Here is a 25,120-nt window from a genome sequence, read left to right as displayed (position 1 = left end):
TCTTTATCTTCCTTTTTTTCTCACTCCAATTTTTTGTCTGATATGATGGGTCCTGATAGTCTTTGAGATTTAGTTTTAATAGGATTGAATGCTTGGACCAATGGGTTTTTATTTGTTTTTGTTTTTCAGTCCACAGGAGCATCAAACTTACTATGTGAGCCACTACTTTTCCTAGAAGGAGCTATTCCTCCCCCCTTCTCCTTCCTAGCTAGCTCTCTGTCTCCCTCACCTGTCCCCACCCCCCTGTAAACCTCCTACCTTCCAGCCACATTAATTGGAAAGAAACAAGTTGTTCACTTGTTATGTATTCCTATATATGAAGATTCTTTTTTTTTTTTTTTTTTTTGCCTCCAGGGTTATTGCAGGGGCTCGGTGCCTTCACCATGAATCCACTGCTCCTGGAGACCATTCCCCCCCCCCCTTTAGTTGCCCTTGTTTTTTTTTTTTTTTTTTTTTTTTTTTTTTTTCCTCCTCCAGGGTTATTGCTGGGCTCGGTGCCTGCACCATGAATCCACCGCTCCTGGAGGCCATTTTTCCCCCTTTTGTTGCCCTTGTTGTAGCTTCGTTGTGGCTATTATTATTGCCCTTGTTGACGCAATTCGTTGTTGGATAGGACAGAGAGAAATGGAGAGAGGAGGGGAAGACAGAGAAGGGGAGAGAAAGATAGACACCTGCAGACCTGCTTCACCGCCTGTGAAGCGACTCCCCTGCAGGTGGGGAGCCGGGGCTCGAACCGGGATCCTTACGCTGGTCCCTGCACTTTGCACCACATGCGCTTAACCCACTGCGCCACTGCCCGACCCCCCCCTTTTTTTTTAATATTTATTTATTTTTATTATTGGGTAGAGGCAGACAGAAAATTATTTTATTATTATTTATTTATTTTCCCTTTTGTTGCCCTTGTTGTTTTCATTATTGTAGTTATTGTTACTGATATCATTGTTGTTAGATAGGACAGAAAGAAATGGAGAGAGGACGGGAAGACGGGGGGGGGGGGGGGGGGAGAGAAAGATAGACACACCTGCAGACCTGCTTCACCACTTGTGAAGTGACTCCCCTGCAGGTGGGAAGCCTGGGGCTCCAACTGGGATCCTTATGCAGGTCCTTGCGCTTTGCGCCACATGCGCTTAACCCGCTGCACTACCACCGGACTCCCTAGTTGCCCTTGTTTTATCATTATTGTTGTTGCTGTTGTTGGATAGGACAGAGAGAAATGGAGAGAGGAGGGGAAGACAGAGAGGGGGAGAGAAAGATAAACTGCGGACCAACTTCACCACCTGTGAAGTGACTCCCCTGTAGGTGGGGAGCCGGGAGCTCGAACAGGGATCCTTAAGTGGGTCCTTGTGCTTTGCACCACGTGCGCTTAACCTGCTGTGCTACCATCCAACTCCCTATATGAAGATTCATAACTTGAATTTAAAATTAAGAGGACAGAGGGTCATCCCAATAATCACATCACAATTTATGGGAATTTTTTGTTATTTTATAAAATAAAAATATCAGCAAAACCATAGGATAAGAGGGGTTATAACTCCACACAATTTATGACACCAGAATTCTGCATCCCATGCCCTCCCTTGAAAACTCTCCTATTCTTTATCCCTCTGGGAGTATGGGCCCATTGGGGAGCAGAAGGTGGGAGGTCTGGCTTCTTTAATTGCTTCTTCACTGAACATGGATATTGGCAGGTCAATCGACATTCCCAGCCTACCCCCTCTTTCATATGGGGACTTTTATTGAGGAATGAGCTTCGGGTTATATGTTTCTTTTACTGTTTCCTTTATGATTGTTCTCAGCAGCAGTGTGAGATTTTTAGACATGGAAATTATTATGATTTAAGGATATAATGTTCTGTTGCTTTTGGAAATTAAAATGAGATACATTTCGTTATAGAATGGAAGCTGATAACTGATTGTGCTGTGAATAGAGATCAGTAGTAGGTAGACATAAGATCCCTAGGGTTAAAAATAATTCTCTAAGGCTTTTTTTTAAAAACAACAACAACAACAAAACTTTTGAAGAAGCTCTATAATCCTTAGGTTTTTCCTCTTTTTAGCACCCCCCCAAACTTCCTAATTGATTATAGCATCTCAGACATTTAATATTGATTAAAATTCCTTAATGGTACTATCAGTGTCCACAGTTGTTCCTCTTTCTCCTTCTCTTAACAGACAGTGGAAGTTTGTAAAGTAACTATGACCTTTAAAAATTATAGTTCATAATCTTAAGGAGACAATAGTGAAAAGGTCAGGCAGATTTGTATCTAAGTCCTTATGTCTAAGTCCAGATGACTATAGCCAGCTATATCCATTAAGCCAGTCTTTTTTTTAAAAAAAAAAAAACATAAAATCCAGTTAGCAGAGAATAATAACATCTGCCATTAACAAAGCTTTAGGTGAAAGGGGTGATGAGATGGGCAGCTGCCACTGAGTGAGCTGTTATTTTACATTGTTAGTAGTTGATACCCTTTGCTCAGTAGTGACATATAACTGTACTGAACTTTTTTTTTTTTTAAGATAGAGACAGGGGTGGGGAGTGGAGTGGAAGAGGCCCCAGCATTGACTGAAACTTCCTTCACTGTGGTGGGGGTCAGGTTTGAACTTGAGTTGTGCACATGACATAGAAGTGTACTATCCAAGTCAACTATTTTGCTGGACCCCGGTTACTAAACTTTTTAATAATTTCCTTTGTATATCAATATCAGAGAAGAATTAACCACTTCTTTTCAGCTTTTGTCAACTGTTTCTACTTTTTTTTTTCAGTCAAATCAATTTACTGAGTGAATGTTGATTTATCATATTGTTGTCACAGGAGTACAATTTTATTTCTCCTCAAGGTTGGTGTATCAGCATACTTTACGCACCACCAACTGCTCCCTTAATACTTTTAATAACTTAGGAGGGGGCTGGGTGGTGGCACACCTACTTAAACACACATAGTACGAAGTACAGGGACGTACACAAAAATCTAGGTTTGAGCCCCAGTCTCCTCCCCTGCAGGGGGTGATGCTTCTTTCCCTCCCTATCTCCCCATCCCCTCTCAGTTTCTCTCTGTCCTAACCAATAAAATGGAAAAAATGGCTACTGGAAGCAGTGGATTTATAGTGCTGGAACCAAGTCTCAGCAATAACCATGGAGGCAAAAAAAAAAAAAAAAAAAAAAGCTTTGGTTTTAGACCATTCTGAAATTCCCACGTTATATAGCCAGGTCGTTACAAACATTTATTTGTCCGACATGCCTTTGAATGTTCTGCTAGCTGAGATCAGCAATATCTCTTGAAAAATAGTTTTAAGTTTCTGCCTGTTAGGACAGATAAAAAGAAAAATGTGGTTCCTTCCCTGTCCTTCCAAGCCTTCTATCCAAAGATTGATAAGTCTGATAGTAGTTGATGTAAAAAACACATATACCACTATAACTGTGAAGTCTGTGACATCTGAATTATACTTTAACTTCTAAATTGTAGGCTTTGAAACAAATGGATAATAGCTATCTCAATTTGTGTAATAGCCACTGACAGTTATTAGTGATCGAATTTGCTCAATGGATTATTAGAGGGGGGGCTTTTTCTTTCTGGTTCTAATTTTATTGATGATAATAAGTCTTAACAACCATGTGAAAGGAGAACAGATTTTTTGGGAGAAAATGTACAGTCTGAGCTTAAAACTCAATTGGCAATGGATCTAGTAGAGAAGAATGACATGAAATGAGTCACTGAATTTCAGAGCAGTTGAAAATGAATATACATGAAAACTAGTAAAAAAAGGCAAAGAAAAAGAATCATCTGGATAATGAATTTTTCTTTTTGGGCATACTCTTTGACAATTCTTGGTTATTCTAGCTGTGTGGCTTAAAAAGCTTAAGCATAGCTTAAAGTTCCCTGAATAGAGTATTTTTTGCTCTTATAAGACTTGCTTATAAAGGTACTGTTATTTGTGGAGGTACCAATGACCCTGAGTCCTGTAAAGCAAGCTTGAGGTTTTTTTTGTTTTTTTTTTTTTTTTTTGGCGGGGTGCAGGGGGATGTTTCATGTTTCCTAAACTTCTTCATGAACTGATGATGGGAAGTGGTTTTTAAGCACAAGTCTTATTGTTATAAGACTTATCTGTATAAGTTTTAAGTGATAATTTGTGGAGAAAAAGTCTGACATAGGCATAATTTTATTTGTTGTTGTATGTTGTATTGTTTACAAAGGAACCTCAAACCAGTTACTCAGCTTTATGTCAGTGTGGATGCGAGTACCAAAGAGAGTCTGAAGAAAATTGACCGCCCACTCTTCAAGGATTTCTGGCAGCGATTCCTTGACAGTTTAAAAGCCCTAGTAGCAAAGGTAAGAATTATGATTTTTTTTTAAATTTTAAGAAAGGATTAATGAACAAAAACATAAGGTAGGAGGGGTACAACTCCACACAATTCCCACCACCCAATCCCCATAACCCACCCCCTCCCATGATAGCTTTCCCATTCTCTAGCCCTCTGGGAGCAGGGACCCAGGGTCATTGAGGGTTGCAGAAGGTAGAAGGTCTGGCTTCTGTAATTGCTTCCCCGCTGAACATGGGCGTTGACTGGTCGGTCCATACTCCCAGTCTGCCTCTCTCTTTCCCTAGTAAGGTGTGTCTCTGGGGAAGCTGAGCTCTAGGACACATTGGTGGGGTCTTCAATCCAGGGAAGCCTGGCCAGCATTCTGGTGGCATCTGGAACCTGGTGATTGAAAAGAGAGTCAACATATGAAGCCAAACAATTTGTTGAGCAATCATGGATCCCAAGCTTGGAATAGTGGAGAGGAAGTGTTAGGGAGGTACTCACTGCAAACTCTAGTGTACTTCTGCTTTCAGGTATATATTTTGCAGTAGTTTATGGATACGTGTGCACATAAGCTTTCTCTCACAGAAACTGGTGTATATCTAGGTTATGGGACTTTGTTAGAAAGTGAGCTATCGAGGGAGGGGGTGGGATATGGAGATTGGGCGGTGGGAATTGTGTGGAGTTGTACCCCTCCTACCCTATGGTTTTGTTAATTAATCCTTTCTTTAATAAAAAAATAATAATAATAAATAATAAAAAAAACAAAATTAAAAAAAAAAAGATATATTGCTACCCAAAATAATCCACAACAAAAATAAAATATCCTGTGAGCTAATAAAAAAAAAAAAAGAAAAGAAAAAAAAAAAGAAAGTGAACTACCTGAGATGAAATTAGAGTGTACTATAAAAGGAAAGGTCTCATCTGAGTAATGAAGCTGAAGGGTTGTCATTCCACACGTGAAGTCTCTGGATACAGTCTGAGGTGAAGCATGTTGAGGTGGCAATCGTTGCGTTGGTTAGGTTGTGATCGGCGGATGCAATATTATTTGGTTTGGATTGGGAGATGCATACGGGAAAGTGGGCCCTATCCAAGGGTTCCAGGACTGGGGGAAGTATGGGCTCTATAGTGGAGATGTGAGGTTCCTGCTGTCTTAGGGTTCAAAAAGACAATCAATAGTTAATATTATCATCACATTATTTGTTAATTGGGTTAACTTTGAAAAGTCCCTTTGTTATGATTTGCTGTACAGTATCCAGTATCTTGTATATAGCTGTGCTATTGGATGCTTCTAATCTACTTGGTCTAGGCTTTTGAGAGAATATGCATATCAAATACATAGCCTATCTAACTGAATCTAAAAAGATCTAAAAAGATTCAGTTTGTCTTTTGAGAAACTTTGAGACATACAATTGATTTCCCCCCTCTCATATTAATTAACTACTGATTTATATGTCTACATTTTGCTAGGAGTGTACATAAACACCATTCCCACCACCAAAGGACTGTGACCCATCCCTCCCGCCCACTCCCACCCCCCACTGGCCCAGGAAGCTGCATGTCTACCCCTCACCACTGGGTTTTTACTTTGGTGCCCTACTTACAATTTGATCAGGTCCTGCTTTTAGTTTCCCTTTCAGATCTTCTTAGTCAGCTTCAGAATTATGATATTTAAAAAAAAAAAAGTATCATAGTCTTCCTTATCTGTGGGGGGAGGTGTGATTATTTACAGGACATTTCAGTTACCAGTAGCAAACCAAAACATTCATACAGTATGGTATTTTGATCGAGAAGTTATCATATAATTTTTGTTTTTATTAACTGTATGATGTTAAATTATTTCACTGTATAAATTATTAATGTTAACTGTATATTGTTACAGTTCTAGTTTATTACTGATTATTACTTTTAATGACAATATGGCTAGTTTCTAACTTAAACCTTATTATTGTGTAGGAAAAAACATAAACTAGGTAGGGCTCAGTACTATCTATGGCTTTAGTCATCCACTACGGTGGTGTGTCTTGAACTATATTCCCTGTGGATAACCATAGAGAGAAGTTTGTTCTGTTTTGTTTTGCCTCTAGGGTTGAGGCTTGGTGCCAGCACTATAAATTCATCACTCCTGGTGGCTGTTTTTCTTTTTTTCTTCTTCTTCTTCATTTTATTTGATAGGACAGAGAGAAATTGAGAAGGAAAGGGGACATAGAGAAGGAGAGAGAAGGATAGAAGACAGACATCTGCAGACCTACTTCACTGCTTTTGAAATGTCCCCGCTGCAAGTAGGGAGTGGAGTCTCGAACGTGGGTCCTTGCACATATGTGTGGTTAACCAGGTGTGCCACCATCCGGCCCCCTTAAAATATTTTTATTTGTTTATTTATTTTCCCTTTTTGTTGCCCTTGTTGTTTTTCATTGTTGTTGTAGTTATTGTTGTTGTTGATGATGTTGTCGTTATTAGATAGGACAGAGAGATGGGGAAGATAGAGAAGGGGACAGAAAGATAGACACCTGCAGATCTGCTTCACTGCCTGTGCAGCAACTCCCCTGCAGGTGGGGAGTTGGGGGCTTGAACTGTGATCCTTACACCCGTCCTTGTGCTTTGTCCCATGTGCGCTTAACCCACTGTGCTATGCCCAACTCCCAATAATTTTGTTTTTAAGAAGACTACTTAAGATCTTCAACTTCTAGGCTTCCAATTTAATTAACATATATTTATTTGAATTTCTCTTAAGTTTGGTTGATGTTTTCTGGTAGTTCTACCTGTTCTTAGTCACTTTCTCTTTTCTGATCTTACCCAAAACTTTACAGAACTCTATGGTAATGGGATGTCTATTTTCATAACTCTTCAGCTGCTTAAATCTTCCTTCCCCTATCCCCAAGCCCCCAGAAATTCAGAGTTAGCAAGATAGGTGCCTGTTGGGTTTCTAACACTTCTTTATGCCAGTCCTTGCGCTTTGCACCATCTGCGCTTAGTCCGCTGCGCTACCACCCAACTCCCTTCTAACACTTTTAACTTCATGGCCTCTTGCTAAGACCTGGGATACATAGCATAAAACCACCACATAGTTTACATAGCATAAAACTACCCAACTCCCTTCTAGCACTTCTAACTTCATGGCCTCTTGCTAAGACATGAGATACATAGAATAAAACCAGAGTGGATTTAGATGGGCACAGTCAGCAGTAGCTGCTAATATCAGCGGTGTCTTGAGATTGTTCTAAGGGCTGTATTTAAACAGAATTTACAAGACGAGAAGTGGATATTAGAAGAATGACTTAATAGCTTTCGCTTTCCCTCTTGATCAAAATTTTCCACAAGAAGAATTCTTCATCTTTCCCCTACTTTACTGGGGGACACTGGTTTACAGTACAGCTGATGATGCGTGGGTACAATTTCCCATCTTTGCTTGATGCACCCCCAACTGAGGATCCCATTCCCCCATGGCCAGGCCCCATTCTTTGGGTCCATCCTCAGAGTCCTTTGCTTTGTTGCATTACACCACCCCCAGTCCAAGGTTTTACCCTGTGTTATCCCTTCTGACTTTATCTCTTAAGTTCTACCTACATGTGAGATTGCCCACTTCCTTTCTCATCCCACTCGACACTTTTTCCCCCAGGTTCCAGTGGAGGTGAGGCAATCAGTGATTGAGATCATAGAGTTTCTGTTTTGATGTCTTAAGTCTTGGATAGCTGGCCTTGGTTCACCAACATTGGTGGTATTGCTCTATCCTTTTATGCCCTCCTTTTCTTATGTTTGCTTCTTTTGTTGCTGTTGATAGTGTTCCTAGTTCTATTCCTTTGCTTCTTTTCCTGTAGGGCTCCTTTCAGTATTCCTTTCAGTAATTTCAGGTTTGTTGGTAGTGAATTCCTTCAGTTTCTGTGTGTTTGGGAAGCTTTTAATTTCTCCTTCATACTTGAAGGACAGTTTGGCAGAATAGAGTATATGTGGCTGGCAATTCTTATCTCTTAATACTGTATGTCATTCCACTCCCTTCTTGCTTCTCAAGATTGTTGAGAGATCTGGTAAAAGCCTTATGGTTTCCACCTCTATATGCTAATTTCTTCCTTTCCCTTGCAGTTTGCAATATTTCTTCCCTGTCCTTACTTTTGGATACTGTTGCTATGATGTGTGGTAAAGTGGTTCTTTTGGAATTTAAGAGCTTTGGTGTTCATTTAACTTAGGTTCTTGGTCTGTGTCCACTATCTATCCTTCACAGACTAGGACAATTACTTTATAAGAATTTTCTAGCAACTAAAGTTTCTGTTTCTCATTATTGTATTGCTTATGTTGCTATTTAGGAAAGATGACTTGTGACAGGAAGCCATTTTTAAAAGTTCTTTTTGAAAATAAGCTATGTTATTTCCTCTTAACTTACCTGATACTATTGGTTTAGCAGGCATCTGTTCTACTTCTGTATAAAAATTTAAAAAATGAAATATTTATGTTGTAACTATATTAATAAGCCAGTAATAACTTATTACTATATTCTGATATCATTTGAGTTTCTCCTTAAAAACTTCTCAAGAAAAGTGCTATTTCAGGTGTCTTAATCAGGCATCCATACTGTTCTGTTATTTGCTTGGGCTTTTAGTATAATTTGATCAAGAAAAGGCAAAGAAAAATAATTTCTTCAACTTTATAGACAGTGATTTGTTATTTGTTCCAAGTTTGTGAGTCTTTTCATGAGCTAATTCAACCAAGAATAGAGAGTAGCATATTTTGTTCATTTTACTCTTGATTAGTATACTATTTATATTTCTAGGTCTTTATCCTTTAACAAAATGATTCTTTGAAAATATAAAGAAGGAAATATGTTAATACTTGAGTATATAAAGCTTAAAGACAATTCTTCCTAGAGAATAGCCGGGAGTGTGTTAGCTTTAATTTCAGTCCTCCATACCTTCTTGCCAGTCTTATTTTGAGATACTCTTGCATGAGCATTTCATCAACCATGTGACCAGAGGCGCTTCTTTTGGCACGCTGCTATACCATACTGATGACAGAATGGGAAACTGCAGTAATTAATCTAATCCTTTTCCATGTTTAAGCAACAAGATTAGTATTCTTGAAGCCTCACATTTGAAATCAAAGACAAAAATTATTCTCTGCATTACATATTTTTGCGTGTAAGAAAATGAATGTTTGTTCTTTTTGTACAGGTAGGAACATGCTCTGATATTATAATAACAATGTCCCATTGTAAAGAAATTAAAAAAAAAACAACAACCAAATTGTACCTTAATGAGATGCCTCTTTAATATAAGTAGACCAGATTTTTCACAACTTTCAGGCTAGAAACTATTAATATTTGCCCTTCCTGTCTCTGGATATAAAAACATTACATGCTGATGATGGAAATTTGTGGCCAGTAAAGAGCAATATAAGGAAGCAAGGGAGGTGGGTGGATGGTGGCGCACTAGTCAAATGCACATAGTACCATGCACAAGGACCCAGATTTGAGCCTTTGGTCCCCACCCGTAGGAGTGACACTTCACAAGCTGTGAAGCAGGTCTTCATGTATCTATCTTTTTCTTTCTTTCTTTTTTTTTTTTTTTTTAATTTTTTATTTAAGAAAGGATTAGTGAACAAAAGCATAAGGTAGGAGGGGTACAACTCCACACAATTCCCAACACCCAATCCCCATAACCCACCCCCTCCCATGGTAGCTTTCCCATTCTCTATCCCTCTGGGAGCATGGACCCAGGGTCGTTGAGGGTTGCAGAAGGTAGAAGGTCTGGCTTCTGTAATTGCTTCCCCGCTGAACATGGGCGTTGACTGGTCGGTCCATACCCCCAGTCTGCCTCTCTCTTTCCCTAGTAGGGTGTGACTCTGGGGAAGCTGAGCTCCAGGACACATTGGTGGGGTCTTCAATCCAGGGAAGCCTAGCCAGCATCCTGGTGGAATCTGGAACCTGGTGATTGAAAAGAGAGTTAACATATGAAGCCAAACAATTTGTTGAGCAATCATGGATCCCAAGCTAGGAATAGTGGAGAGGAAGTGTTAGGGAGGTACTCACTGCAAACTCTAGTATAATCCTGCTTTCAGGTATATATTTTGCAGTAGTTTATGGATACGTGTGCACATAAGCTCTCTCTCACAGAAACTGGTGTATATCTAGGTTATGGGATATCTTTTTCTTTCTATCTCTCCTTCCCCCTCTCAATTTCTCTCTCCTAGCCAGTAAAATAGAAAGGAAGAAAAAAAAATTGCCTCTGGGAGTAGTGGATTCATTGTGCTGGCACCAAGCCAAAGAATACTCTTGGGCCTTTGTCTGATTGTGGTTTGGATGTCTGGTTCTTTGAAATCGCCTTTTTTAAGGTTTTTGTCTTGTGCCGGACTAGCTTTGCGGGCGGGAGGCAAGACGACCAGAGACTCATGGCTGAGCTGTATGCAGTATTTCTTTATTCATCTGGAACGCAGCACAATCTAAGCCAAGCTATCTAAACTATAATCACAATCCTGTCCTTATATATATACTCGCCAAGTAGGGGAAAACAGGAAGTGACGTAGAGAGGGTGGAGCGAAAAGTGACTGGTGCAAATCAGGGTGTACTACTAGAGGGGCGGAGCAAAAAGACATCATGAAACAGTGGGGATTAAACCAATGCCCTACAGGCAGGGTAGTGCTTAGTTAACAGTGGTTATGTAAATAGAATACAGTGTTAAGCAGGGGGGATTAAACCAATGAAACAGAAGGGGTCTTAGAAGCATACCAACAGTCTTGCACTTTACCTTCACCTAACCTCTGTAAGATCTCCCAGGATACTGCTTTCATTCAGCCTGGATTTAATGTCATTTTATCCTTTGCTCTGCTAAAAGAATATTCTAGTTTTAGCCACTTTCAAAATCAGATCAAAAGTGCTATGATTGATCTCTACAATTGTGTTATCTAAAACAGCATCTCCAATCACAGGAAATACCCTAGTAAATAAGTTTTCTCCAAACCTTACTTCTGCTTAAACTCATTTAAAGGAAAAATAAACATGTTATATTCCAGGGTCATGTTAAGGAATCAGATAGTGTGTAATAAACAACTGGTTATATGAATTGGAGACTCAAAGAACATCAGAATATAAAAATACGTATCAGTGTCATCTTTGTAGTAGTAGATTGTAGTTGAATCAAGGAAGTACATAGGATTAAAGTATCTGAATAGCACCAGAGGAAAAACCTTAGTGAATGCAAATTTTGAGGTTTTCAAGATAAAAGGCTTATAGTGACTGATTGTGGGAAAAATTTATGATGATGTTGATTCAGTTTCATGCATGTACAGTCTATTATATTTCAATTGAAAGGAATTTTCAGAAAGAAGAGAGAAAGGTTAGATTATATTTAAAAAAAACTTATTTTACCACTAGCCTCTAATGATGGTGTCAAAAAAGTATATTGCTTTGAATAGGGAGAGGTGGAAGTAAAGAAAGTGAGCAATTGATATTAATATAGTGATTACTAATTCTTTGAACCAAGAACAGATGATTATCCAGGGAAGAACATTTCAAAATCTTTCATGAATATGTCTGCTAAAAGCAAATTAGAAAATACATATTCTGATGACTCATATATCATCCAAAATTCTAAGATAGGCACTATACTCTAATGCTATATATCTCTCAGAGTTTTGTTCATACAAATTTGCATTTTATTTATAAAGCGAACCTTTGTATGTACGGTACAGCTGCTTTGTATGTGCTTGTGTAGGCAATTTGGTGCCTACACATCAAATCCACTTTTTCTGTTGGCTGTTTTATGTATTTATTTATTTTCTTCCTGGGTGTTCCTTGTATAGGGCAGAATATGTATTCTACCAGGTAATCCAACTCTCCACCACCCCCCCTTTCTTTAACATTGAATGAGGAATGGACTCAGGGCCTCCCACATATGCAGTACCCTGATAGCCTCCCAGGCCAATTAAAAAAAAAATTGATTTTAGCCTTTTATTTAGAGAATGGGAGAGGAGAAACACCATATCTCTTGTTGCCTACTCCATAAAACTCGAGTGCCATTCGCAGAGCTTGATTATGTGTGCACTCAACTGGCTGCCCCAAAATAAATTTTTTATTTATTAATTTAATATTTTAAAAAATATTTATTCCCTTTTGTTGCCCTTGTTTTATTGTTGTAGTTATTATTGATGTCGTTGTTGTTGGTTAGGACAGAGAGAAATGGAGAGAGGCGGGGAAGACAGAGAGGGGAGAGAAAGATAGACACCTGCAGACCTGCTTCACCATGTGTGAAGTGACTCCTCTGCAGGTGGGGAGTCAGGGGCTCGAACCAGGATCCTTAAGCCTGTCCTTGCTTTGCACCACCTTCTCTTAACCCACTGCGCTAATGCTCGACTCCTGTTAAAACGTTTTTTTTCTTAATATTTATTTCATTTATTTATTCCCTTTTGTTGCCCCTGTTGGTTTTTATTGTGTAGTTATTATTGTTGCCGTCGTTGTTGGATAGGACAGAGAGAAATTGAGAGAGGAGGGGAAGACAGAGAGGGGGACAGAAAAATAGACATCTGTAGACCGTAGACCTGCTTCACCGCCTGTGAAGCGACACCCCTACAGGTGGGGAGCCAGGTTCTCCAACTGGGATCCTTACAACAGTCCTTGCGCTTTGTGCCACGTGTGCTTAACCTGCTGCGCTACCACCTGACTCCCCTGTTAAAACATTTTTAAAGCTTTTATGGTTCATGCTTAAGTGCCTATATTTCACAGTAAAGTTTATGCCAACTTCTGGGGCGTCTGTCCTTCCATGATTCAATCAACAAACTCACATGTAACATCTGGCACATTACCAGTTCTTGCACTCTCTGCTTTGGTCACAGCATCACTCAGGGCCTGATGAGACTGTAGACTGATAGTTTCATAATTGAACTAACTAGAAGGCTGATACTATAAGCATTACTATAAGTCTTCATATTTAGTAATAAATATTAGGGTGTTGGTACAGTCGAGTTTGACTGAGGACCCACTCTGTGGCTTACAGAATTCTGCTTTCTTGGTCACTACTTTTATTTACACATAGCTAACATTTATAATTGTCCTCTTTCTAAGTTCTTGCCCTGCTATTTGTACATAATATATACATTCCCTTAATTTCACTCTTTTCATATGAGACATCTATTTTTTCTTTTCCTTTTTTTTAATTTATTTTATTTATTTATTCCCTTTTGTTGCCCTTGTTGTTTTATTGTTGTAGTTATTGTTGTTGTCGTTGTTGGATAGGACAGAGAGAAATGGAGAGAGGAGGGGAAGACAGAGAGGAGGAGAGAAAGATAGACACCTGCAGACCTGCTTCACCGCCTGTGAAGCGACTCCCCTGCAGGTGGGGAGCCGGGGTTCGAACCGAGATCCTTATGCCGGTCCTTGTGCTTTGCGCCACCTGCGCTTAACCCGCTGTGTTACAGCCTGACTCCCGAGACATCTATTTTTTCTATCTCTACCCTCCACACACACTTACTTTCTGCCTGCAGAGTTATCGCTAGAGCTCAGTTGCCAACACTATGAATCCACTGCTTACAGTGGCCATTTTCCCCTCCCCCCTTCCGTTTTTTTAAAATTTCTTTATTGGGGGGTTAATGTTTCACAGTCAGCAGTAAATACAGTAGTTGCACATTTTTCTGTACAACACTACCTGAACTTCCCCCACCCACCCATCCACACTAGAGTCTTTTTACTTTGGTTCAATACACCAACTCCAGTTGAAGTTCTGCTTAGTGTTTTCCCTTCTGATCTTGTTTTTCAACTTCTGCTTGTGAATGAGATCATCCCGTATTCATCCTTCTGTTTCTGACTTACTTCACTTAATAAGCTTAATAAGCTTATTAATAAGCTTCACTTTCATCAAGCTCCATCCAAGATGGGCTAAACATGGTGAAATCACCATTTTACTCTGAAAATGTCCAATAATTCTAGTTTATCTATCTTTTCATTTAGCTCCTTTGTTTCTTTGTTGATTTTCTCCCTGGATGATCTGTCAAGTTGATAGAGTGGGGTGTTGAAGTCCCCTACTATGACTGTGTTGCTGTTAATATATTGCTGTAGCTCTTTCAGTAGATGTTTGATGTATTTAGATGTCCTCTCCTTGGGTGCATAGATGTAGATAATCATTGAGTCCTTTTGATTGATTGATCCTCTGAGCACTAAGTAATGTCCATCCCTATCTTTTAAAATTTTATGCATTTTAAGGTTTATCATGACAGATATGAGCATAGCTGTTCGTGCCCCTTTTTTGTGGTCCATTGACTTGTGTGGTGGTTTTCCATCCTTCCACTTTGAGTCTGTTTTTGTCTTGTTGAGTTAGGTGGGATTTCTGCAGACAATATATGGTTGTGTTGTGTTTTCTGATCCACCTTCCTGCTCGAGCCGGGAGCTCGAACTGGGATCCTTGTGCTTTGTGCCATGTGCACTTAACCTACAGCCCTACCGCCTGGCTCCCAAAATATTTATTATTTTATGTATTTATTTTTCTGATTTTTTTTTTTTATTGGATAGAGACAGCCAGAAATTGAAAAGGTAGGGGGAGAGAGAAAGAGAGACACCTGCAGACCTGATTCACCATTTGCAAAGCTTTCCCCTGTAAGTGGGAACTGGGGGCTTGAACCTGAGTCTTTGCATATTGTAACAGATGCACTCAATTAGGTGTGTCACCACCCAGCCCCAAATTAGATATTTTCTAAGCTGGTAAAAGTTACTGTTCTGCCAAATTGCTCTAATTATCTATTGAGAAATCTGTTTTTCTAGTCTTCTGTTGCTGAGTACAATAACAGTATTCAGTTCTTTTACTTTCTATCACATACAGAGCATAACTCATTTGCCATAGACATATGTTACTTCATTACTTTCACAAGGTACCTTGGGCAGAATCTGCTGTCACATCCAGGAAGGTTCCTCCACACCAAGCATGTTTGGCAAGGATAGTGGTTCCCTTGGCAACAACAACAGAAAGAATGGCCATGACTTTGATATTTTTAGAGACTGGGACATATCAGCCCAGGGTGGCAGTGTAGTCAGCTTCTGCTGAGACCCCACTTACTGGCTTGTAGAATTCTGCTTTCTTGGTCACTACATTTATTTTATAGACAAGGAAACTGGAACTCAGGAAGGTGTTGGTTTTTGTGGTTTTCTTTTTTAATCTTTGTTTATCTGAAATAGCCATTGTGGAGATCATCATTTCAAACGACCTGAATACCAAAGGGAATTTAAATTCCAGCATGGAATGCTTCATTTTGTCAACTCTTACTCTTTATCCAGAAAATAGGGGTTTGTCATACTACCTAAAGTTATCATTTATCCTGTTCTTGTTTATTCATTAAGCCAGGACAGTATAAATAAGCTGTGTAATATTGATGGGAGAAAATTTTTTAAGGGTCATCATGACTGTAATGAAAACATTACAGTTACATAATTGTGATAAGATCTATTGCCAAGATATTATTAGTATTGGAAGAAATTTCATCTGATCTGAATTAGCTCTTAAATTGCCTTTTGTTTCAAATGGGAAGAAAATGGTTTTGGATTTCACCATTATAATGATGTGAAACTCAGTGTATTATTTGATGAGCTATGATAACTGTAGAACTGTAGTCTTTGTAATATGATGACAAATATGTTCATATACTATATATCAATATAATGTACTGAGGTCAGCTCGAACAACATAAAACGATTAACTGTTGAAACTATTGATTATTAGTGATTGGAGCAAAATGGCAAGTTGTTTAATTTTTCTTATATTCCTAAATAGTTTTTGACTGCAAATTCATTGATTCAAGTGAACTCTTTCTTCAACTGCTTTTAAGAAAGTAACCTGGGCAGTGGCTCACCTATGAAGTGCATACATCACCATGCACACTGACCAGGGTTCAATTCATGCTCTATACCTGCAGGGAGCAATGAAGCAGGTCTGTGGGGCTCTCTTTCTTTCCCTGCCATCCCCCTTCTCAATTTTCTTTGTGCTATTAAATAAAATAGAAAGCGGGGCGGAGGGGAATGACTACTAACAGTGGTGGATTTATAGTCAGAACACCAAGCCCTAGCCAGAATGCTGGTGGCAGCAGTAATATGTGAGAATTAAGGCTTATTTTAAGCAATCCAGAGAATCCTATTCTCTTGCAATTCCTCTATTTATTGTCAGTCTATTTTCACAGGTCCTCATGCATTGTAACGTGTGTGCTCAACCAGGTGCACCACCACTCGACTTCTCTTCATTCCTGTTTTAAGGATAGAAGTACCATACAATTCCTGACTATTTTTTTTTAACTTTTAAACTTAAAAATTTTTTTTTATTGAATGGAGACAGCCAGAAATCGAGAGAGGAGAGGGAGATAGAAAGGGAGAAAGAAAGACAGACACCTGCAGTCCTGCTTCACCACTTGTGAAGCTTTCTACCTGCAGATGGGGACCAGGGGTTTGAACCCAGGTCCTTGTGCACTGTAATGTGAGCACTTAAGATGTAAGATGAGCCACTGCCTGCCTCCTGACTATACTTCTTATAGAATATTTGATAGTTCTGTCTAACAAGAAATAGTAAGGAGCTCTTTGTTATTTCCAGAGTGAAATGTCCCCTAACCTATGTGAAAGGAATTCAAGCTTAGTAAGTGTGAAATGATTCCACACTATGTAGTCAGATTAAACAAGACATCTGGGAGGCATTGTTAAGTGACTTAGTCTATGTGGTTGAACATGTCACCTTCTCCATTGGATAAATTTGTAAATCTAGAAGTACAATTCATATGATTTGCACCTCAGCTGCAAAATTAAAAAATTGAGATGGCTTATAGCAGGAATCTATAAAGTCCCCACTGTACCAGGCATTCTGATAGAAGGGCCTGTATTTTCATCACTGTGGTGTATAGTAAAATGCTCCCATAAAGTGACATCATAGCGACATTGTCTTAGCAGAGTGACTTACATTGTTACTGCATGCACCTCTTCCTGTTGATCTCAAGGTACTAAGAAATATGCTTCAAAATCAATACCTGCGGGATGGCTAGTGGTCTGGGTTGGGCCACATTTCTTGTTACATGGTTGAAGTGACTTTTGAGAGTGTTGCTGGATGGTTACCTCCTCATGGTGGTGGGTGGGGGGGCTAAGTACCCAATTTGTTAGTAGTGCACTTCACAGAGAGTAATAGTGAGTTCCACTTCAACCAGCTCAGCCTCTGTACTAATAGTCTTCTCTTGATGCCATACTTTCATGAAGTTTGACTTTAACGTGAGTATAGCCATTTTAAATGTAAATCCGTTGTCTATACTCTTCTGTAGGTCTCCTATTTTGGGCTGCCTTGCACTAGCTTAAATACTTGGCTTCATATGCAGCCTACAACAAGTACAGCATTCATATGGTGCCCAACTGGTTATGTGGGGTCTCGACTGGGTGATTTCTGAGCATTTCTGGACTTGCCGGATCATTAAATATACATCCACACAAAACACTTTTGTAGACCTGTTAAAGAAAGGACTTATTTCCAGCTTTTAAGTCTTAGTTTAATATGATCAAGTAATATGATAAGATTAGGGTCAGATACTCATGCAGTTTTCCTTAGTCAAAATCAAAAGATATCACACATGTGGTAGGCTCTGGGTTTATTTCTTGGCACTGCATTTAAAAAAAGTGAGGAAAAAAAAAGTGAACATAGTGGAGGCATTTGAGCCTACCATAGCATAATACCAGCAATTGTGACTTTGGCTAAACCTCTGTAAAATCCTTCCTCACTTACTAAGTGGGTTTAAGTGTAATTCCCAGCTTGGCTAGATTGTGTTTAAGATTATTAGCACGTTGTTTGGAATTAATATCAGAGATGCTAGTATTATCAATAATAATAAAATTGTTCAAACTTAGTATCTTAGAAGAATTTTCACCACAAATGATTCTCCCTGTTTTGGAGACCGTGTTTATTGTATTCATTTCAGCCCACGCTTAGTTGGAAGTCGTTATTAGGTTTCAAATACTCTGTCTGACCCAGGGGTATAGTTACAGCTGGGCCACAGTTCATGCCCTGGAGAGATTGCTGTCTCCAGGGGAGAAATAGATGATTTCAACAAGTGGTGACAAGTGCCAGGCTAAGAGCATGCACAGGGACTAAAGAACCATAAGATTTGAAGATGTTTCTAGAAAGATGGGATAGCTGAACTAAGACCTAGTCAGTTATTGCTGAATGTATGCTCAGTCACCTAGTGTAAATTATAAATGCCACAGAATGGCAGAGTTAACAGTTATCTTGCCTCTAGCCTTGGTTATTTTGAAAGGCAACACTGGTTCATTCCCAGTGGAAAGCAGGAGCAGCATTTTATTTTTAATAATAGTATTAGCATCACTGATCTTAGTTTTATGAAAGTTTTTGGAGGTCATGAGCACATTTTAATTTCTCCTATTTAAAATAATGGGAAGGAGCCAGGAGGTGGTACACCAAGGAGAGTGTGCATGTCACAGTGCACATGGACCCGGGTTCAGGCTCCCACCCCCACCTGCAGAGGGGAAACTTCATGAAAGATGAAGTTTTGTTTTTGCCAGGCTGGCTTCACGGGCAGGTAACAGAAGACCCAGGATTCATGGCTGGGTTGTACACAGTATCTCTTTATTACATGCAGGACACAGCGCAATCTGTACCAAGCTAAGCTAAACTAAAACTAAAAACTAAAATAATATACTTGCCAAGTAGGGTGTAAACAGGATGTATGTAGAGAGGGTGGAGAGAAAAGTGACTGGTGAAAATCAGGGTATGACAAGGAGAGGGGGCGGAGCAGGCAAGAATTCTACCACTGAACCACCAATGCCCTGGAGGGAGGGTGGTGCTTGTTAACAGAGGTTATGTAAATAGAATGAAGTGGTTATGTAAATAGAAGAGTGTTAAGCAGGGGGGATTAAACTAATGAAACAGAAGAGGTTTTTAGAAGTAGAATTAGAAGCATACCAACAATGAAGCAAGTGCTGCAGGTGTCTTTGCATCTCCCTCTCCCCTCTCAATTTCTTTGTCTCTGTTCAATGTAAACAAATATTTTGAAAAATGCTTAATAAAGTAAAGTAATGGGAAATATGCTTTACTTAGCATTTTAATGAATGACATTGGATTTCAGGAACAGAATTCCAGTCTTCACTGGGAGAGTCCTGTGTTCCTTGCTATCGCTTTGTTTCTAATTAGTTATATGGTATTTCTGGAAATGTACTTAAATGTTTCATGTGACCATTTTCTCTGGAGGCCTCTGCTGCCAACTGTTTCTCTAATTACATTTTTCAAATGTGTAGTGTTCAGTGAAGGACTGCACAATCTCTTTTTGTTTTCTTTGTAGTTCTTACATATGAATTTGCATTTAGGGCATATCTTTGTGACCATACTATTTATCTGCCTTGATTTCTTTAGCAATATAAGTGTTTTCTTATCCAGTTATGTAGTCTTGTCCTATTACTTATTGCCAGTGATGACTTTCCTGCCACTGATATTTAAGAAATCTTGAAAAGATCTAAACTGCACAATCTTCATTTATTCACTCAAAAATATTTATTGAGCACATAGTACTTGGTTAAGATTTTTCCAGCCTCTGGGCAGTCAGGCAGATAAGGCCTTGTTCTTTGGTAGGAAAGACAGAAAATAAACATAGTATCTCTAGGCCATTGAACACATGTGGCAAGACCAACAGAAGGTTAAATAAACCACAGGCAGTAAAATCAACGTGGATTTCAGATTAGTTGCATGTAACAGACATCCTCTATGATACAGATATCCTCCATAATAATGAGCAGGCTAGTCAAATAAGAACATGCTTTTAATGTCACAGGCCCTCAAATATAGGTGAACCAAGGGCTAATGTGACTGTGTGATGATATAAGAAATGTATATGCCCTCTGGCAAGCCCTGCTTCCCCACTCATAAAGCTTCCCCCCTGGAAACTGGGGGCTCAAACCCGGGTCCTTGCGCATTGTGACATATGTGCTCAACCAGGTGTGCCACCACCTGGCCCCTGTAATATTTAGTCTTCGACTCTAGTTCCTGACAGTTTTCCAGTTCCCTGGAATTCCTAGGGCTTTCTCTTGTTCTATTGAGGTGACTCCTGTGGCCATCTGGGTGGAAATGTATTATCAGAAAGACCAAACCATGACTGGAAGCTTGGAATTTTCACCACCATTCCTTATATTCCCAGAATGATAGGGGAGCTAGAAACTGAGTCTATGAGTTATCATGCCTGCACAAATGTAGTCTACATAAAAATCCCAAAGTTGTTGGTTAAATGACCTTCTGAGTTCTGAGTTGCTGAACACCCGGGAATGGCTTGGCAGGTGAGAAAGTGGAATCTCCTGCCTTTCTTACACACTGCCTCTGGATGTACATCTGTATCCTTCATCTTTTCCTTTTCTATTCAACTGATGAGCAGTCAGGAAGCTCTCTGTACCCTCCCCTTGCAACCCCGCAACCCCACAAGTTCTATGAGCTACTTTAGTAAATTATTTGAACCCATAGATGAGGTCATGGGAAGCTCTGTGAAGCATGGATAACTTCAATTTGTGATTTCCATAAACAGTGAGGGGAAGATCAATCTGATGGGACTGAGCCCTTAAACTGTGGCACCTGGTATTATTTCCAGATAGTGTCAGAATTGAGTTAAACTATAGAATTCCCAGCTGGTGTCACAGAGTTGTTTGGTGTAGGACAACCCCATACATATCTGGAGTGTGACAAGTTATGAATGTGGTGGTAGTATGGGGGTAAAGGAGAAATACGGAAGAGAGTTTTTCCTACTTTGTGATTTTATCCTGTTATCAAAGAACATGAATTCTTTATACCCAGTCAACACATGACCTTCATTCTCAAGTTTGTTCCGTGGTCTAATGCTAGTTACCACGTTGGCATTCCAGCCTTTATTATGAGCAGTCAGAACAAGGACTGGTACACACCTTCCTCTAAAATATGTGTGTGTGTGTGTGTGTATTTCATTTATTTTTTTATTGTTGTAGTTATTATTATTGTTGTTGTTGTTGGATAGGACAGAGAGAAATGGAGAGAGGAAGGGAAAACAGAGCAGGGGAGAGTAAGATAGGCACCTGCAGACTTGCTTCACTGCTTGTGGTGCGACTCCCCTGCAGGTGGGGAGCTGGGGGCTTTAAGTGGGATCCTTATGCCGGTCTTTGGGCTTTGCGCCATATGCACTTAACCTGCTGCGCTACCACCCGACTCCCATGTGTTTCATTTATTTATTTATTGGATAGAGGCAGAAATTGAGAAGGAGTGGGGAGAGGGAGAAAGAGCAACACCTGCAGCACTGCTTCACTCCTCAAGCTTCCAACCTCAATTAGGGAATGGGGGCTTGCCCCTGGGTCCTTGCACGCTACACTATGTGTGCTCTAATGGATGCACCACCACCCAGGCTGTCCTTCCTTCTTTATTAAAAAGATGACTTGCATAGCCCTTACATTTACACTGCTTGGTCAGAACTTAGTTCTGCAACCATGGTTTGCTAAAGCGTGTTGGAATACATAACATGCCTTTTATCTGAGTTGAGTAAACTGTTGTCCTAAATTGTTTAGGCACTGTAAGAATGGAAGAAAAAGTATTGGTAGGTGACTGGAAATCTACTGTTAGTGAAGTAATCATTAGATCCAAGAGTTACAAAAGTAACAGCAAAATCAGTCTATTAGAAGAAATTTATCAAGGTGAAGAATTCAATTATTTTGGGATAAGAAGTCAAATATTTGACATATTAAAGACTATTGATGCCTATCACTAAAAATATTTTCAATGGTTTGGTGAATTGTAAAATTGTAAGAAAAACTGAACAAATGATATTTTGGGAGGAAGAGAGGGTTTGGGTGTTGTTAGAAGGCATTACTGGCTGCTTGGTTTGAATACTGAAGGGGACTGAACATGTAGGTAGAGTGGAAAATGAGAGAGATGATTTTTTTTTTTTTACTATCTCAGAAGTGTTACTTATCACTGGGACTTCACCACTTGGACAGACGTTTTCAGATCAAGAGAGAAAGAGAAAGCACAGCACCAAGTCTCCCCCACGTTGTAGTACACTCAGGTGTCTGAACTGGGGTGCCAACCCATGACAAAGCAGCCACCCTCGTCAGTGAGCTGCCTCATGGACTCCTTGAGGAAGATTTTTTTTTTTCCTGCTCTTGTCACATGACACCAGTGCTCTAGGCCAAGTTTTCTAGATGGGAAGATTGAGAGTAGAAGACACCAAAGCAACTACACTCCACCCCTGTGCAGTGGGGACCACACTGGAAACAGGGTTGTATGCAAGACAAAGCAGTCACCTTCCCCAGGTGAGCTTTCTTGCTATCCACAACTGAGGGAAAAGGGAATAAAAACAAAACAAAACAGCAGTCCTGACCACCAAAAAGAAGCTCAAGTTCAAGGCTTGTTTGTGAGATTGAGGTATCAGTGCTGATTGCATACATTTTGCATTTTCACCTGGCAAGAGCTTAGGTTTGGAGACTCTTGCAGGGTACACAGGTAGTTTGAACAGATAAGGGGGGGGGGGATGACAGTTTCAACTTCTTTGTAAGGATATATACTTAGAAATTTCAGATTTCATTAAGAGGGGAAAAAATATTGTTTCCCAAAGAGTGTTTTGGGGTTAAAAATGTTATCTGTTGCCAGATATTTATACTAAGGAAACCCTTTTCCACCAAGAGACCACTGGCATTTTTCCTTCAGCCATCTCATAGATTTAGTCTTTTTTATTTCTTCCAATTGAACCATCAAGCCTTATTCTAAAAATGTTAACTTTGCTATTACCATTTTAAAGATTTGAATAGTTTTATGAGAATTGCTGTGTGTGATTAATAAAGAGTCTGAAAAAAATAGGAAATGTGAAGAGAAGGCCAGTTAACTTCTTTTTGCTTATTGAAATCAGAAAGAACAAAGATTGCCATCTGAAGACACTTATTAGTCTGCTTGGGAAATGAAAATACTGGAAAGTATGAGTTCTATAAATGATGCCATTCCTTTAATGATGATCTGTGATACTGGATTAAGCCAAGTGCCATTTATGTTCAACCATTTGTACCATCATTTTTATCTAGGCAGTGTGTGTATGTGCGTGTGCGCGTGCGCGTGCGCGCCAGTTTCCTGTAATGAGGGCATTTTTAGAATTGTTTTAAAAAGAGGGGGCTGGGCGGTAGTGCAGTGGGTTAAGCGCACATGGGGCAAAGCACAAGGGCCAGAGTAGGGGTCCCATTTTGAGCCTCTGGCTCTCCACTGCAGGGGGATTGCTTTACAAGCAGTAAAGCAGGTCTGCAGGGGAGTCGGGCTGTAGCGCAGCGGGTTAAGCGCAGGTGGCGCAAAGCACAAGGACCGGCATAAGGATCCCGGTTCGAACCCCGGCTCCCCACCTGCAGGGGAGTCTCTTCACAGGCGGTGAAGCAGGTCTGCAGGTGTCTATCTTTCTCTCCTCCTCTCTGTCTTCCCCTCCTCTCTCCATTGCTCTCTGTCCTATCCAACAACGACGGCGACAACAACAATAATAACTACAACAATAAAACAACAAGGGCAACAAAAGGGAATAAATAAATAAATAATAAAATAAAAATATTAAAAAAAAAAAAAAAAAAGCAGGTCTGCAGGTGTGTCTATCCCCCCCCATCTTCCCCTCCCCTCTCCATTTCTTTCTGTCCTAGCCAACAATAATGACAGCAGTAACAAAAACAACAATAAACAGCAAGGGCAACAAAAAGGAAAAAATACCTTCAAGGAGTAGTGCAGGCACTTCTTCTAGCGTTTGCCCTTCTTCCGTAGCCAGTCAACAGCGTCAGGTTGAGCCTGATGTAAAGTTTCGAGACCTCCTTTGAATCTGGAGAGGTGGCAGTCGTTGACTATGTGGGTCATAGTCTGTCTGTAGCCGCAGGGGCAGTTCGGGTCGTCTCTGGCTCCCCAGCGATGAACATAGCAGCGCACCGGCCATGGCCTGTTAAATAGCGATTGAGGAGGGCCCAATCATAATGTGCTAGGTCAAAGCTGGGTTGACGCTTGCAGGGGTCTGTGATGAGGTGTTTGTTCTTTACCTCAGCTGACTGCCAACTCTGTTTCCAAGAGACTGGAACAGAGAAGTTCAGTGTAGGCATAGGGGACCAGACTGGGTGACGAGATGTCAAGCGTTGGACAGGGTGGGCGAAGATATCCGCGTATATTGGCAGGTCCGGTCGAGCTTAGACGTGGGAAATGAACTTAGATGATGCCGCATCCCGATGAATATCTGGCGGGGCAATGTTGCTAAGAACTGGCAGCCATGGAACCGGGGTGGAATGGATGGTTCCAGAAATTATCCTCATGGAGGAATATAATTTGGAATCGACCAAGTGGACATAGGGGCTACAGAACCATACTGGGGCACAGTATTCTGCAGTGGAATAGCATAATGCCAGAGATGATGATCGTAGTGTGGAAGCGCTCGCGCCCCATGAGAAGCTGGCCAGTCTTGCAATGATGTTATTCCTCGCGCCCACCTTTGCTGCAGTTTTTGTGAGATGTTCGTGAAATAACAGAGTGCGATCGAGAGTAACACCAAGATAGACTGGCTGGGCTTCATGCCGGATTCTCGTATCGTCAAGCTGCACGTTAAGCTCACGCGAGGCCGAGGCATGGTGTAGATGGAAAACAGATGACACCGTTTTTGCAGTGCTAGGGATTAGTCGCCATTTTTTAATCAGTAATCAGATATCAGAGACATGTCTTTTGTGAGTGTTTCCTCGAGGATGTCGAACTTTGATGCCTGAGTTGCACAGCAGATGTCATCTGCGTAGATGAACTTCCTTGAAGAAGTTTCTGGGAGGTCATTGATGTAAATATTAAATAGCGTAGGTGCCAGAACAGAGCCCTGGGGGAGGACAC

The 25,120-nt window shown here is 40.2% G+C and overlaps 1 protein-coding gene across 7 annotated transcripts in view; it reads left to right on the top strand.

Annotated features, from left to right (window-relative positions):
• The window catches only part of LOC103114034 (S-adenosyl-L-methionine-dependent tRNA 4-demethylwyosine synthase TYW1), a 230,545-nt gene that overhangs the window by 160,396 nt on the left and 45,029 nt on the right, over window positions 1-25,120 (top strand). For all 7 annotated transcript variants that reach the window (XM_060173557.1, XM_060173555.1, XM_060173556.1 and 4 more), the window contains one exon: window positions 4,191-4,326. In XM_060173557.1, coding sequence (XP_060029540.1) covers window positions 4,191-4,326 — 136 coding nt within the window. The remainder of the gene's footprint in view (window positions 1-4,190; window positions 4,327-25,120) is intronic.

The sequence above is a fragment of the Erinaceus europaeus genome, chromosome 15 (genome assembly GCF_950295315.1).
Source record: "Erinaceus europaeus chromosome 15, mEriEur2.1, whole genome shotgun sequence".
NCBI lineage: Eukaryota > Metazoa > Chordata > Mammalia > Eulipotyphla > Erinaceidae > Erinaceus > Erinaceus europaeus.
The sequence above is the reverse complement of the archived record's forward strand: the minus strand, read 5'-3'. Positions and strand labels throughout refer to the sequence as shown.